Here is a 14922-nt window from a genome sequence, read left to right on the forward strand (position 1 = left end):
CTTGTCTATCTGTTCTGATACTATTCACTTCTTGATTTGTGTGTGCAAGTGTTTTTTTTTATGCTGTCAGAATATACATAGTTATTTTGAGCATTGAGAAAAACATGTTTATTTAAATGAAATGACATGAATATAGTATGATTGGAAATTAATCTGTTAATCCATTAACTAATCAAAACCCGCAGAGATGTTTGTTTTCATTTCTAATGTTCAGTATGAATGGGCATTACAAACACAGCTGTGTAGCCCATCACATACATCACCGTCTTCAGTGACATTCAGAGGCAGCTGCTGTATATAATTACTTCCTACAAAGATTAGTATCTTGTCAGTGACCATGTCGATTGTCAATGGAGTGGAAAGGCACTGAGGAGCGTAAGAGAAGGATGGTGGCAACGAGTTGGATAAATGAAACTGCTGCACTTTGGAACACGTCACTTCAGATTTAATCTCTAAAAATTATGTTTTGTTTCAAGCCAACTGCGATTAGAGCGTAAACTTTAAGAAAATTCCTAAATATGTTCACGGAAGGGCTTAAGTCCGTCAACCTGTCCTCGTGACGTTGCCGAGAGTTTTGTTGTTTTTTTGTTGCAAGGAGGTAGTTGGTGTGTGTGTGTGTGTGTGTGTGTGTGTGTGTGTGTGTGTGTGTGTGTGTGTGTGTGTGTGTGTGTGTGTGTGTGTGTGGTGGGGAGGCAACAGCTCCCAGCAGCATCATGCCCATCAATGAGTATTAGTAGCCTTCAGCACAGTGTGATGTACGTCCTGATACTCCACCTACGTTCCAGTTGCTGATTGGCGTTACGCAGGTTTCCTACTATTATTTATGAGCCCAAAGCGCGGATTCCTCATTTATCCTGACTGGATCTCACTGCAGGACCTATCCGTTCCTACTCTACTCTGCTCCAAGGCGCACGCAGCTGACTCGTATACCTCTATCTGCTCGACAGAAAACAGGTAAAGAAAAAGATTACTCTTAAATGCTCAAAGTAAAATATGTGTTATTGTTCATCGTTTATGTATTCTATTTCCAACAGTTGTCCAAGTTTATCATGACTTTTTAGAGAGGAAACAGAAGTGCGTGATTGTCGTCTTTTTTTCTTTTTTTTTAATCTTCACTGGATAATTCCAAGACATTTTAAAACAATCATTTACTAATTTCACCAAAAATGCGTATCATTAACTAAGTCTATGCAAATCTAAACCGCGCGCTTTTACGCACCAATTACGCAGCAGCATATTTGGTTCCTTGTTATCAAGCGATATGTTTGCCAATACGAAAACAACTTAATAAAACCGGATAACTGTACATTCTGTCATCCAGGTGGTGCTGAGAAAATGAGAAGAGGTTTGCTGCTGGTGACTCTGTTCCTCATCATGAAACTTCGACACAGCCAGTCCAGATGCGAGGAGCCCGGATCGCGCAGAGCAACGTCAGATGTAGGTTCCCCACGTACAGACAACGCGAATCATCTGAAAAATCGTTTGACATAAACTATTTTATTTTTTGCTTTTCATAATTCTAGACGACCACAGGCTTGGACAGCCTCAAAAAGAGCAATCTGAAGAGGTTTAGCGATTTGGATTATGATAGCTTTGTGGGACTGATGGGAAGAAGAGATGCCGGTGAGTATCTCCCTGACTACGTTCAAATGTGTATAGTAGTAATAATAATAATATTAAGTATGGATAATACATTTAAAAACACGTCAAAATAGCAATACAACCATAGGCGTTGTAGTGTAAATGCCTTCTTAAATTTGAGTTTGATCTGGATTGTTCGCTTCTATTTCACAAGGTTTTCTTTTGCTTTTTCGATTGATTTTTTTTCCAGGTGTCAACGCTGTGCAGTCACCACAAAAAAGTAAGACCTTTGAGACTAATAATGATATACTTGCTTTTTTTGAATTCATACAAATGTATAATGTTTCTCATTCTTGCTTTTAGGGGAAATGCATGACATTTTTGTTGGTCTTATGGGAAGGAGAAACTCTGAGCCTGGTGAGTGTGGCAATTCTCAAGCATCAAATATCTGTTAGCCCTTTGGGCTTTTGTGTGAATTCAGATTCACGGTGTTGATCATGCAGAGAATATATTGTTTTGAAACTATACTGTAACGTCTGCTCTCATAGATAATGGTCCCTGGAGGAGAGAGTATCCAGAGAGGAGAGGCATTTTTCTCAACAAGTGTCGGCTGAGGTGAATGCCCTTTTTCTCAGTAGATGGGACATCTCCACGACTAAGAAAAAATAATGTTAACACCTTGCTCATAAAGAATAAAACCATATGGGACATAGGAGGGTTTGAAGATTTCTGCCGTCTTAATGACACTGCTGGCTCAAATGCATGAATAATAAGTGTGTGTATGTGTGTGTGTGTATGTGTGTGTGTGTGTGTTGCAGGTTTCTGCAGGGGCTGTAGATACGAAACACTCATCTGGCAACAATGACAGAAGATCACAGAGATCACCAACAATGAACTAAATATCTAATGGAAACAACTAAATGCCGTGATTCACACTGTAAACCTGCCAGCTGGCTTATGAAAGTGACCATAACCTACACCGATTGTATTTGTTTTATCTAAAGACAAAACATGATTAGTAGTAAGAGACAATATATTTTATTTCTTCATCATGTTCTTCTTTGTTCTTCAAAAGTTGAAAATAAACATCATTTTTTTAACATCACTTATTCATTTAAAAAGTGTATTTTCCTGAAGCTGTTTGGTTCTTCAAGCTCGACACCCGAACGGTCTCTAATGTTCAATCAATGTTTACTGTTGGGTTATAAAATATGACATGAGGGGTTCAGTTTGGGATTTACTGTTTTCATCAGAAGCTGAAGTGTTCACCAAAAAAAATACAGGAGGTTCCAAGTACACACTTGAATCGGAGCATCTCATATAACTCAAAAGTTAAAGAGAGAGACAATTTTAACAGCACAATAGTCCTTACTGAAACACACATTGTATCATTGCTGACAGTGGATTAGGAGTCTGTTTTTACTATAAAACCACACAGGGTTAACAAAATTAATAAAATCAAAGACAAATAATGCAAACAGACACACATGCAAAAAAATAGTCATTTCAAATGTTGCTTGTTTCAGAAAGCCCCCCAAAAATGAGATAATGAATAAAATCAAACTTCAGAAAAGTAAATTAGGTCAGATTTAACACCAGAAAAACAATGTATTCATAACTAAAAGATATGCTTTGATACACACACAGCCATTTATTGCTGCACCCCATTTCAAGAGAAAAATTATAAAATCAAAATGGGACATCTGCTGCTGCATTATTGGCTCCAAACAGGCACTGTAACAAAATACTTCCTGCATTTCTCCAAGCACATATTTGTGACTGCATTTGTATTTAATTCAAAAATGTAAATGATTATTATGTCAAACTCAATCAAGTCAAAAATAACCAAGCAATATGGCTCTGCCATTGAATCATATTCAGATTGTAACCACGCTCACCGAGAGTGCTTACAGTGTCATACCGGCTGGAATTATATACTGTGATGGGATCAAAGGCGGCCTGTCAGAAGAGAGCACCCGCTGACGTGTGCAGGCAGATCACCTGAACCGCAGAATCAACGGCGCCTGCCTTGAGTGACCGCAGTCCTGTTCTCAGTGACGCGATTGTCTTTTCCCCATTTCTCTGCCTCCATCACTACTTTAGTTTGGTTCCCACTCACGGAAGACGCTGAAGTTGTGCGACTCCTTCCATCTGTCACCTCCTGAACCTCTTTAGGTCTCATTGTCACGGCTGTCTGTGTGATTGGGCCGAGGCTCAGGCCCTGCCGTAAGGAGGGCCGGTAGCGAGGCTTGTAACCGTACGCTCTCAGGTGATAGGTGAAGTACTCGAGAGTGTACATAAGCTCTGCTTCGACATAATGGAAAGATACTGCCAAGTCAGAGCAGCACTGTGGACCCTGAGGAAGGATAACACAGACCACACACACACACAAATACACACGTTAGCACATAAATTTCAGCAAAAAACATTAAACGATAAAACATTAGAACACACTAGGACATTACATGTTCAGCAATGCTTTGCAATTAATTTCAGCTTTCACATGTATTTTCTCATTTTAATTGCAAATTAGTTGCATCATCTGGGCCAAATTGACCAATTTCCCCCTTTGTTGACAGGGCACCGTTCCTGTTGCAATCATCTCCTTTAAAATGAACTCATTTCTATTTCAATTCACTCCGGGGTCAAGAACGGCATTCGAATGGGCTGGATAATTCCATTTTCCTTCATTAAAGTTATTATCCGTTTTGATTAGAGCAACACTTACATGTTGTTTTATTCATCAAAAGCAAAACAAAATGGTATATTGCACACTACTTACTCTTAGTTAGAGAATAGCTCCCTACTGTACATTACAAAACAAAAGAATAATTATCTCGCTTGAAGTGCAGATGCACACTAATGATATTAAAAAGGATTTTCAATTCACCGGTTCACCCCCTGAACAGCACGTCTACTAACCTGACTTGCCCCTTTCTAATAAGGCTTATCCACTCCACTGGACGTCTGTCTTACCGCTGAGCTATATCAGTAAACCAGCTTCTGCTTTAATGGTGACATTGTATGCACTTTTGGACAGCTTATATAATAGATTTAGACAATAAACATGGGGATAGAGGGCGGTATGACATGACGCAAAGTGGGGATGTTGGAGTGATATGGTACGAGTCTTATCATTATTACACGGGACACCCTATTCTAAAGTATGTTCAGCATATGGTGTAGATTTGTTTGCTTTTACCATCTCTTCTAACTTGTACTTAAGTACAATTACACAAATAAAATGGAGTACGTGAAGAGACTTGCCTCGATAATTGGGTAGTAACAATAGCTCCAGTACCAGAAGCTCTTGGAGAACTTGCCAGTTAGATGGTGCTCCGGCACGAATGGGTGGAAAGTTTCTCGATGCAAAGTATCTCTGGAGTCCCCCGCCAGAACGCCCATCTTCTCCAAACACTGCCCCAGCGCCAAGTCCTCTACGGGTGTGGTGTGTGAGCAAACTTTGGTTCGAAAACCTTGAACAAATCTCTTGAGGGCCTCTTTGCTCAGCACATAGCCTGCCCCTCCGCTCATGTAGCCTTGCTTGGTGAAAGGCTTGAAACGTTTGCCAAAGTAGACGGGCTCTTCGGGAGTGTGGTTGGACAGAATCCAGCGCAGGTTGTCTACTACCACATAGGTGTCATCATCAGCTTTAAGGAACCAGTCTGCTTCACTTGCGTGGTGCTCGTAGACATAATGGAAAGCTCGAATGGTCTTCCAGTAGAGCTGGTCACGGCCCTCCTTAGTGCCCAAGCCCACAGTGGGGAAGTCTGGGTCCTCCTCAGAGCTCACGAACACCACCACGTTGCAGTGGCGACTCCAAGTGGCCTTGACATGGTGAGCCCTGCTCTGCAGGTTATAAGGTCTAGTCATCACCCAACAGAGAACACGAACCTTCTTGTACAACACGTCAGCCACCCGGCTGTCTTCACCTAGAGGGGCACAGCAAACAGTACAAGTAAGACACGCGGTTAACTGGTTTGCAGTGGAGGAAACGTGAGGTTCAATCAGGAATGCCACACACGAGCATGAGTGCTCCATGTTTAATTTAATGTATTTCTACTTCCTATGTAGATGACACTTTAATAAGAACCGTGGTCAACTTTCCTGCAGTAGTACGGAGAAGTGCAAATGACAGTTTAGGAAACGATCCAAGACAGTTAACTGTTTAAGAATAACTCAGAGTGGGCCGTTATCTGTCAATGTGTTTTTTGGCCTCTGTGTGTGTTTCCCTCTTTTACTAAGGCTACATCCAAATCTTTCAAAGCATGCATGCCAAATAAAATACACCCATGTTTGCTCTGTCAGTGTCTATCAGTGTTACCATAATGCTTCATCACTTACAGACCGCCAACATTACGAGCATCCAGGGCCTAAAGAGGCTCATTAGTCATTTGTCATGTGGTACTGTACAGGTGCGCAGTAGGGCACTGAAAGATGGCTTCTTTAGTGACATCTGGCCGAGGTAATGAATGTACCCTCCAAAATCTACATGCAAGACCGCCTAAGCCCATTTAGCGGGGGGGGGGGGGGGGCAAAGCCAGGATAAGTTAATACAATAGCCCCCGTTGTATCACTTATTTCAGGCTAAGAAGTCGGATTCCTCGACAGCCGGATACTCGTCTTGGATTGAGCGTTATTTCCGTGGGCTAAGTGCTTGCAGTCTGTGAAGTTGTATTCCATAAGAAGTAGGAAGGCATAGCTTCCCTTTGAAGACATGGCTTCAGTGACATTGCATCTACGTTGCATCTTGTAGGCTTCTTCTTATCCTGCCAACACATTAGACTTGCAAAACCCAAATGTCATACTGCGGAAAGTGAGAAACGTTTGGAAGTGTTTGGACCGTACACGATATCATGTTTAGAGAACCCGTCTGGAAGACTGTAAATCACCTTCATGGTGCGAGTGGAGCAGGTTGATGAGAGCCGCTCCGTCTTTCCTCCAGCTCGTTGGCGTCTCAGACGCCGCTGTGGCTTTTTCCTGAGCCTCGGACCGTATGGGGTAGCTCCTCTCAAACCAAACCTGACGCAGGAAGAAGTAGATACTGCAGGCCCCCACCAAGAAGCCCAGGGAGAAGGCCCATCTGGAGCTGGAGCCCTTCATGGCCAGACTGACCCCCAGCGCTGTGACGTCCCAGTTACAGCATGTCTACATGAACACAACACACAAGGATTAGTGTGGTGGACTATCACAACAATTATTCTGTAAATCATTGTCTGAAAAAGGTGATGAACTCCAATGGTATTTGCACAACGAGACATGTTTTTGATGTGTGCATTAAAAGATGAAATGTGCTTTAAATACACTCTGCTAGCTTTATATTATATTTAATGCACATTTCTGGCCCAGACCATTTCAAGCATTGCCCCCTGAAGCCTAATCTCTCCCCTCCCACGCTCACAGAAACATGTTTCCTTAACACAAGCTTCACCTTGTGTGTTTTGCAATATGTATGGACAGGACAATATAAAACTACAGACAACGGTCTCAATAATCTTAAAAGGTAGAGAGACTTGAGTTTTTAGTAAGTAGACTGACTGTGAACGTGAAATAAGATCGTGTGTGCCAGTAAAATGTTACAATAACAGTGATTTGCCCTACTAATAAATGTCTCTAAAGAGTCTCCAAAATGACATCATCACTACATTTCTGTCTGTTGTCACGGTAGATTGCTTTATACACATACAATTGAACTAAGCTATAATAAAAAACCTGATTTCAGTTAGTCATTTTGGCTTGACGACTTTAGGAGAGTCCTTTGTGGACATGGACTTTAGACTTGTTAGTGTCTCACTGCAAAATGTTTTTTGGTTGTATCTGTTGCCTTACGGATGAGGTTAAGACCCCAAACCGTTGGTTGATGTTAACGATTAACATGAGTTGTTTATTCTGAAGAAAAAAAATAACTCTCCATAGATCATGCTTCCCTTCATTGTGCGATAGAGGAGACGATAAACCAGTTCTCCTTTAGGAATTACATCCGTTTTTACCCAAAAACACGATGCTGCGCAGCGAAATAAAACCACGTGGTATGTATGCATAAATATGGTACATGTTCTGAAATGTTATACACAGTAGAAGCGATGTGTATATTTGTAATCCGCTACAATATGATGTACACCCGTAGGCCTGTGTGTGATTTGCCTTCGCTGGGTTATCAGTCATGAATGGGCACGATATGGTTTAACCCGAAAGCAGCGAAATATTGCCCGTTACTGGAAATCGACACAAACCTGCTACACCTGTCAGTCATGTCGTCACATGCTCACATGATCCGATGTGTTGTTTTTGGTTGCCGTCGTCCCTATTTTGCGTCGCCAAATGAGATGATTAGAGAGGGGAAGAAGCCACTGAGCAGATTTACATTCTTCGGCATCACGGGCTGAGCTGTAAATGTGGCCTCTCATTGGCCGGCTGCCGGTGACGCGTTGAGGAAGCTGCTTTAACGACCGAAAATGCATTAACGCAAATTAAATGATTGTTTGATTTATTCTACCAGTGTTCGTAATTATTTAAATATGTAATTTGAAGATGCTGATAGATAAAAGCAAAAGAAGGTGTGTTAAGCTGTTGTTTAGTTGTAGCTTGGCCACTAGGTTTCACCAAAGCCTACAAATATCATATCGACCGTTAGACTTTATTACAGCTATACATAAACACTTTATACAATGCGTAAGATGAGTGATCGATGTATTTATTGTATAGGTTGACAAGAAGCGTCTGCCCTGTAAAAGCAACTGTATAGTGCTGAGTACATTGCATCATCCATTCAGTTTAATAGTTATAATAAGCGCACCCAAATATTTTTAATTGCTACTTACACGAACAATACACAGGAAGATAGAAATATAGAAATGGACATGAACTAAAACTATATATATATATATATATATATATATATATATATATATATATATATATATATATATATATATATATATATATATATATATATATATATACATATATAGTATATAGTGTATACAGCCTGCAGGATCTATATTGGATAATCAATCATGGAACACAAAGATATGCACATCTAAAGACAGGATTCATATTTACTGAGTTCATAACAAAAAAGTGATCCAACAGTCAGGAAACCACATCGAGACACACACTTCTGTGGTGTAGACTGTAGGTAGTCTCCAAAATGACTGGAGGGGAACAAGCAGAATCTCTGAAAACACAAAGTTGCAAGACATGAGACAGATAAAAAAGTAAATGTTAATAAAAAAGTGGCAATAAAAAAAACGGTCAAAAACAGAAAGAGTACATTACCTGCAGCAGCAGAAGGTAGAATGTTAAACCTCAGCGATGTACTTCATTTTGGCCACTAGGTTTCACCCTAACAAAGCCTTCAAATGTAACATCTACCATAAGACTTCATTGTAGTAACAAACCTAAACACTTTAGACTTTTATTGTAAATATTTTGGAACAAACTCACACCCATGTGCAACATAACACCCCTGACAGACCACCACATCTCTTGTGGGTTCAAGTTGTCAATTAGATCATTTCTTGAAATTGAAAGCCACTATAATTACATTTTCATGAGATTATATAGAGTGAACTATAATCTTTCAAAATATTCTAAAGGTATGAAACATACTCAGATTGGGATAATAAATTGTGTCAGATTGGTTTTCTTGTTTGTTTTCTTACACACAAGTTAACTTGGCTTACCGAGATAACACTTTGCTAACATACATGCTCCTTCTCTCTCCTTAAACATCAATAATCCATGACTGTGCAAGTAGTTTATTGTCTCTTAGTTTCAAGTTTCCTCATCTCTTGATGAAATTGCATTCTGGGCCATGACTTTAGAACGTGTGTTGCCACAACATGGATCTAGTTTCTTCTGGCTTTGAAGTCTGATGGGTTGTCATGACAAAAAGAAGTTACAAGATCCAACCGGTAAAACTTGCTTAACTGAAGCCATGTCATCATCGGGAATACAACTTCACGGATACGAGCGTGTCTGGCGAAAGCGCTTGCCCACAGAAATGAAACGCGTAATCTAAGAGGAGTGGCTCCAAACTAGAGAACAGAACGCATGTGAACGCGCCTCGCAACGACCGGAACAGGATTTTACTTGTGGACGCTAACAACAGTAAGAATGTCTCCATATCGCTTCTTTTTTTTTCCTGGACTGTTTGTCAGATCGCATCGATTTAAAGCTTTAATCGTTTGTCGAGGCTTTCATTCATTTTGTCTCGCGTGATACATACATCATCTGTGATGGCCTCAGTGAAGTTAGTGGAGAAGCATGAGGCTTCAACAGTTGGGTGATTATACATTATAATTATACTATGTTTGTATTTTTTATTTATTAGATACTCTTTGATCACATTGAGGTAAACACATCAAACCCTGTGGTGAGTGTACATCTCGTTTTGCATGGTTGTGCAAACTCAGAAACAACATTTGCATGTCATTCCCTTACAATAGCATAATATTTTGACAAAGTAAAAATGTATATATGTAAAAAATATATATAAAATATATATAAATATAAAAATATATTTAAAAAAAATAGTAAATATATATATATATATATATATATATATATATATATATATATATATATAATTATAATCATGGTTAATAAGTGAGGTTTCAGCCCTATTGACAACAAGGAAGCCTAACCTTTGGTGTTATTTTACATTTTGTTCATAATTGCCGACATGGCCAGAGAGCAAAGTGACTGTGAAGCATCAGACAGAGCTCCTATAGAGCAGGTCCTGCTGAGCACCACTCGCATACAGTGATCACCTAGGTCTCATGTTCTAAAATAACTTGGGAGGGTGCGGCCTGACAATCTTTCTTAAAACCTTTAACCGAGGTTGCATCACAGACCTCGCCTAGCAAAGGAGAGGGACTTAAAGGAGCCTTCACTCATGCAACTATCTGTCAGGGAAACTACCTAACTATGCTGTGGCGGGAGAATGTTCCTTGTTGGAGACTTGTGCTATAGTTGTCTATGGCTCAGAGCATTGTTTGTTGCTCTGTCATGCTGTAGAGTCCATGGGAGTCTACAGCAGGAAGAACATGAGAACAACTGAAGCCTTGAAATACAGTTTCCTACAAGGTCTACTCTGCCATCACTCCACAAGGTCCTCTGAACACTTATAAGGTCACCCTGATATGATCATTCCCATTGAGTCAGTGCAGCAGTAGGATGAGCTGCAATGTAAGTCCACCCTCAACTTAAAATTCGTATACAAACAGTGTTCTTCTTTCAGTTTAAGATCTCCATATCGGCTAGAACTGTATTTTTTTAGATTGAAGTCAACGGTACCTTCACAGTAGATACATGTACAGGGAAGACTGCAGGTTTTTTTGGAACTAAACTACATCCTCATTCCAACTTGTCACATGCTAGCGCTTTACCAAACTCCTTGGCATCCCTTTCTGTCTCAGTACACATGCAGTTAACGTGAATTATGATAAAAACACTTTGGGTTGAAAAAACAGTTAAAAGAATAAACACTATAGCTTATAACTATGTCAACTAAGAAAAAAGTCAACGATGTAGCATACAGACAGCAAAGGGTGCTATGACCAAGTAACTCTGATGTCCTTGTAATGAGAACAGATTGTCTGTACAGGCAATAAGTGCTGCAGTCAGAATGTGGTACAAGATCAAAAACAGGAAGCATGCTGATACACGCTTGAGTACCCATATTAATTACTCAGTCAAAGCACATTTTAGCCGTTGAAAACATCTTAATAGCACTGATGTTATGGTCTTATGAAGCGTCTGAGTCTTTAACCTGAGATTGGAAAGTTCCTGATTTGAAAATCAAATGTAAATCAAATGTATTTCAATCTCGCTATGTCTTTATGATAGCAAACACTCAATTGGAAGCACTATTTCATACAAAACGCTCAGCTCAAATGAATTACTTTTAAAACACCTCACCATCAACGGCAATCTTAAAATGAGTGGCATCTGATGAATAATACTGAGAACACTGTGGTTGCTGCCAATGCCTAACCCAGATGCAGCACCAGCAACCACATTTGTTACAGCTGCAGTCTTTTTATTTTTATAAGGCAGGAGAAGTTATTGATACTATTTATTTTAAATAGTCTTTTCATTGTGTGCTTTTATTTTGCTGATTTGATTTATTGACATTGTCAATGGCTAATGATCTGAAAGCTATTGAAAGCATTTTGTGCTTCCACTTTAAAAAAAAAAGGGCTATTCAAGTAAAATTGTTAATAGTTATTTATGAAACAATAGTTAATGGCCTTGTTTACATAAGCTTGATGGTGCATTGGCAGCATGATTCATACATGGGATACAGTTTAACATTTGACAACCCAAATGTTGAGTAAATGTAGATCAAAGATCAGATAATAATTTCAAATGGTATAGTTCAATGATCTTAATGGTCTGATAATGTACAACACTTGAAGCAGACTTCAAATTAGCCTGTTGCCTCAGCAGGTTTAAGGACGTCTCGCTCTGACAACCGCTCAATCAAATCAAAGCTAGTTATTCCCTTGTGAAACACAGGACCTCTGTTTTTCACATGCCTCTTTTGTTTTTCTTATTATGTGAGGTTCTATATGTATACCTTTTTGACATCTCCTTTGATCTTCATTCTAGATGCGTGCCACCTTTAAGAAGTGTCTTGGACTGCTTTTGATCAGTGGACTATTGCTTTTCCTGTTTTGTGCTTGGAGGCCTGGGACCAGCTCAGGAGTTGACCTACGGACAAGACAGCGGGGCCAAATACAGAAACTTCTCAAAGGGAAAATCCAAGACATCATCGGTGTCTATCCTGACATTGCCTACCATATAAAGGATGACGTGGCATGGTTAGTTATAATTCAACATGTCGATATTATCCTCTGAATTCTCATGTTTATCTTTAACAACTCACTCGGTGCCATTTGTTTCTGTCAGTCTTTTGGCGCAGAATACATGTATGTGCCGGGCGGACGAGGAGACCTTTAACCTGCCATTCTCCAATCTGCTGTTCCCTCATGTGTGGGCCCACAACATTGATCTTGCGTTCCTTGAGTCCCACCCTGACCCAAGTGGTGTGAAGCGTCACAGAGCTCAGGAGTACAGCAGCTTTCAGAAGAGGTAAGATTAAATGGATGAACCATATGACTTAATGAGTCAATGAACACACCCTTGTGTACTCATATAGTTATCATTAAGTCGCTTCTGTTTTAGAAGGAAGTGCAAAGTTCAACATTGTTTTACTATCAATTTACAACTAGGTTGTGCAACAAAGTGCAGATTCTAGCCATATATTACCACATGATAAATTAAACAGACAAAAGAACAACTATATGTTGTGGTGAAAGTTGAAGTTTGAATTTAGGAACGCAAACTGCTCTTAAGTTTGTTGGTAAAGCAGTTGATACTTCTGTATCTCCTGCCAGACGGCAGCAGGGTGAACAGGTTGTCGTTGGGATCGGTGTTATATATTTAATATCCCTGATCCTTGGTTGTTGAGGACTAATTCTGTTTTGGGCCTTTTAAATCATGCGCTGTAGAGTCCTCTTGTCATGGGCCATGCACATCCCATGCTAGTTTGCATTGTTTCCTGTCAGGGTGCTTTCTGTTGCTCGTTTGTAAAAGTGAACCGGTTTTCAACACATGACTAGACAAGGTGTGGCTTCCGGTTCAAACTGCTTGGGGACTGACATTTACTCAAGGTCATGTGTTTTGCATGGGCAGGTGTATAAAGACTCTTCATTTGCATGTTTGGTAAACGAACAATGACATTCACTTTTTGGACACGATACAGTGTGTTATCAGACAGTTTCATTTGTCTGCTCATGTCCTTGCACTCTCCTTCTCCGCTGCTTGTGTTTTTTTGCCATGCAGTTGTAATATAAACAACTTCATAGGCTTGAAAGAAAATAGTTTAGGTGCAAACCTCAAATCATCAGGCTGGCCGTTCTAGCCATTGCGTTCTAATTATTGGAGGAAACAGCGGTCTTGTAGCCTGAGCAACCTGCTGGGTTGATGTATTTCATTATTTTGTGTACCATGCACATGGGTGTGTGTCGTGTAAACCTACTGCTTGTCATATCTATGAAGATGAAGATTCTGTATTGTCAGACGCACAGGTCTTACATCTAACAGTATTGTGGACACCCCCCTTCCCGACCTCCCTCATTCTGATAGTTAGCAAAATATTTTCAGGGTGAGCCTGACCTGAAATGATAAACAAAACAATCTTCACAAATAGCCTTACTTCCCTAGCCTACACCAAGAAAACATGTATCTTATCTTCCTCCCGAGCAGTAAAACAGTTGAAAACAAAACTGCTTCTCACCTTTACTACCACAAAAACTGCTCCCTACCTCCCCTCCCCCAAGGATCAGTAAACCACAGCATATCTAGGTTGTGTGCTGAAGAGACAAGAGAGAGGGCAGGCCTCCACAGGTTCTCTCTCAAACCCCTCAGTCCAATCACGTGCAACACAACAGAGCAACACACGGAAACAATGTAACGGCACACTCCTCTGGCAGGAAGCTGAACAGTACGCGTGTTCACCGCCTTCATTTGACTCTCTGAGTCTTAGAGGCAACTAGATTTCATTAGCTTAACTTACAAGCTACATATGTTGATGTACTTGAACCATACAGCACATTTACAATGTGTCTTCTCTGTGTGCAGCAAGAGATCAAAGTCATAAATAGGACTATGGTGTAAAAATTCAGGTACTTTCCCCTCTTATCTGTCCTGTATGTGGAGGTCCTACAATCCTGCAGATGTGCTAATTGTAGCTGAGGCCAACAGTCCTCTTCAGTATCCTACCCAGGGCGTGGAGGTGCGACCCCTTAAAACGATCCTTATTCCTGGTAACACCCTATATTATTACACTACATATTATTAAAGCTTACACATTATTTCTTTACCTACGTTTTGGTCTATTAGTTCAAGTGCTTCACCATCATCACATCTTTATATTCCTTGTAATAATTGCTTTCTTCCCACAGGTTTGGGTCTTAAAGAAGAAACAGGGTCCAACCATACGGTAATTTCTTTACTTTGTGGTTTTAATTGGAGTCGACAAACGTCTTCTGTCTCAATGCTAAACTTGTTTGTTTACTGTTTCCTCAACACCATGCAATTGGTGCAACAGGTTTCTTTGACAGCAACATTGGGGACTTTTGACGTTGCTGCGACAGTGGACAGGGTCTCTGTTAAAGGAGGAGGAGAGAAGCACATGATACTTTCCAGTCCTCTTCTCACCTCTCTGAACAGGCAGCTGCAGTTTGTCACCTATACAAACACGCTTTTTCATCCCAAGACAGCAGATACAGGTACATGTATCATGTGGATACTATCTTAATACTTAAAGTA

General features: G+C 40.2%; 3 protein-coding genes and 1 long non-coding RNA gene across 10 annotated transcripts in view; 2 read left to right on the top strand and 2 right to left on the bottom strand.

Moving 5' to 3' along the window:
• The first annotated feature begins 867 nt into the window (after window positions 1-867).
• Window positions 868-2661, top strand: tac3a (tachykinin precursor 3a). Its single transcript, XM_068597649.1, has 7 exons — window positions 868-954; window positions 1322-1437; window positions 1524-1623; window positions 1832-1861; window positions 1945-1998; window positions 2130-2196; window positions 2400-2661. Exons 2-7 carry the CDS (start codon window positions 1336-1338, stop codon window positions 2416-2418), a joined length of 372 nt encoding a protein of 123 aa, XP_068453750.1. The 5' UTR covers window positions 868-954; window positions 1322-1335; the 3' UTR covers window positions 2419-2661.
• On the bottom strand, window positions 2609-7947 carry c1galt1la (core 1 synthase, glycoprotein-N-acetylgalactosamine 3-beta-galactosyltransferase 1, like a). Its single transcript, XM_068597648.1, has 4 exons — window positions 7815-7947; window positions 6474-6729; window positions 4849-5513; window positions 2609-3937 (listed from the first exon to the last, which is right to left on the bottom strand). The coding sequence occupies exons 2-4, from the start codon at window positions 6682-6684 to the stop codon at window positions 3596-3598; spliced, it is 1218 nt and encodes a 405-aa protein (XP_068453749.1). The 5' UTR covers window positions 6685-6729; window positions 7815-7947; the 3' UTR covers window positions 2609-3595.
• Window positions 7948-8625: 678 nt separating this feature from the next.
• Window positions 8626-9484, bottom strand: LOC137800437 (uncharacterized). Its single transcript, XR_011079587.1, has 3 exons — window positions 9267-9484; window positions 8860-8936; window positions 8626-8758 (listed from the first exon to the last, which is right to left on the bottom strand). It is a non-coding gene; the product is annotated as an uncharacterized lncRNA (long non-coding RNA).
• A 5-nt stretch (window positions 9485-9489) lies between these two features.
• Window positions 9490-14922, top strand: part of b4galnt1a (beta-1,4-N-acetyl-galactosaminyl transferase 1a) — an 8345-nt gene continuing 2912 nt past the window's right edge. Inside the window, exons 1-7 of one of the 7 annotated variants that reach the window (XM_068597644.1) lie at window positions 9490-9693; window positions 9917-9958; window positions 12199-12410; window positions 12499-12681; window positions 14311-14417; window positions 14556-14593; window positions 14702-14882. In XM_068597644.1, coding sequence (XP_068453745.1) covers window positions 12199-12410; window positions 12499-12681; window positions 14311-14417; window positions 14556-14593; window positions 14702-14882 — 721 coding nt within the window. In that variant the 5' untranslated portion in view covers window positions 9490-9693; window positions 9917-9958. The other 6 variants (XM_068597641.1, XM_068597642.1, XM_068597640.1 and 3 more) reach the window with 6 other exon arrangements.

This window comes from Clinocottus analis, unplaced genomic scaffold, assembly GCF_023055335.1.
Source record: "Clinocottus analis isolate CAN_PGR_092001 unplaced genomic scaffold, fCliAna1.0.p SCAF_4, whole genome shotgun sequence".
NCBI lineage: Eukaryota > Metazoa > Chordata > Actinopteri > Perciformes > Cottidae > Clinocottus > Clinocottus analis.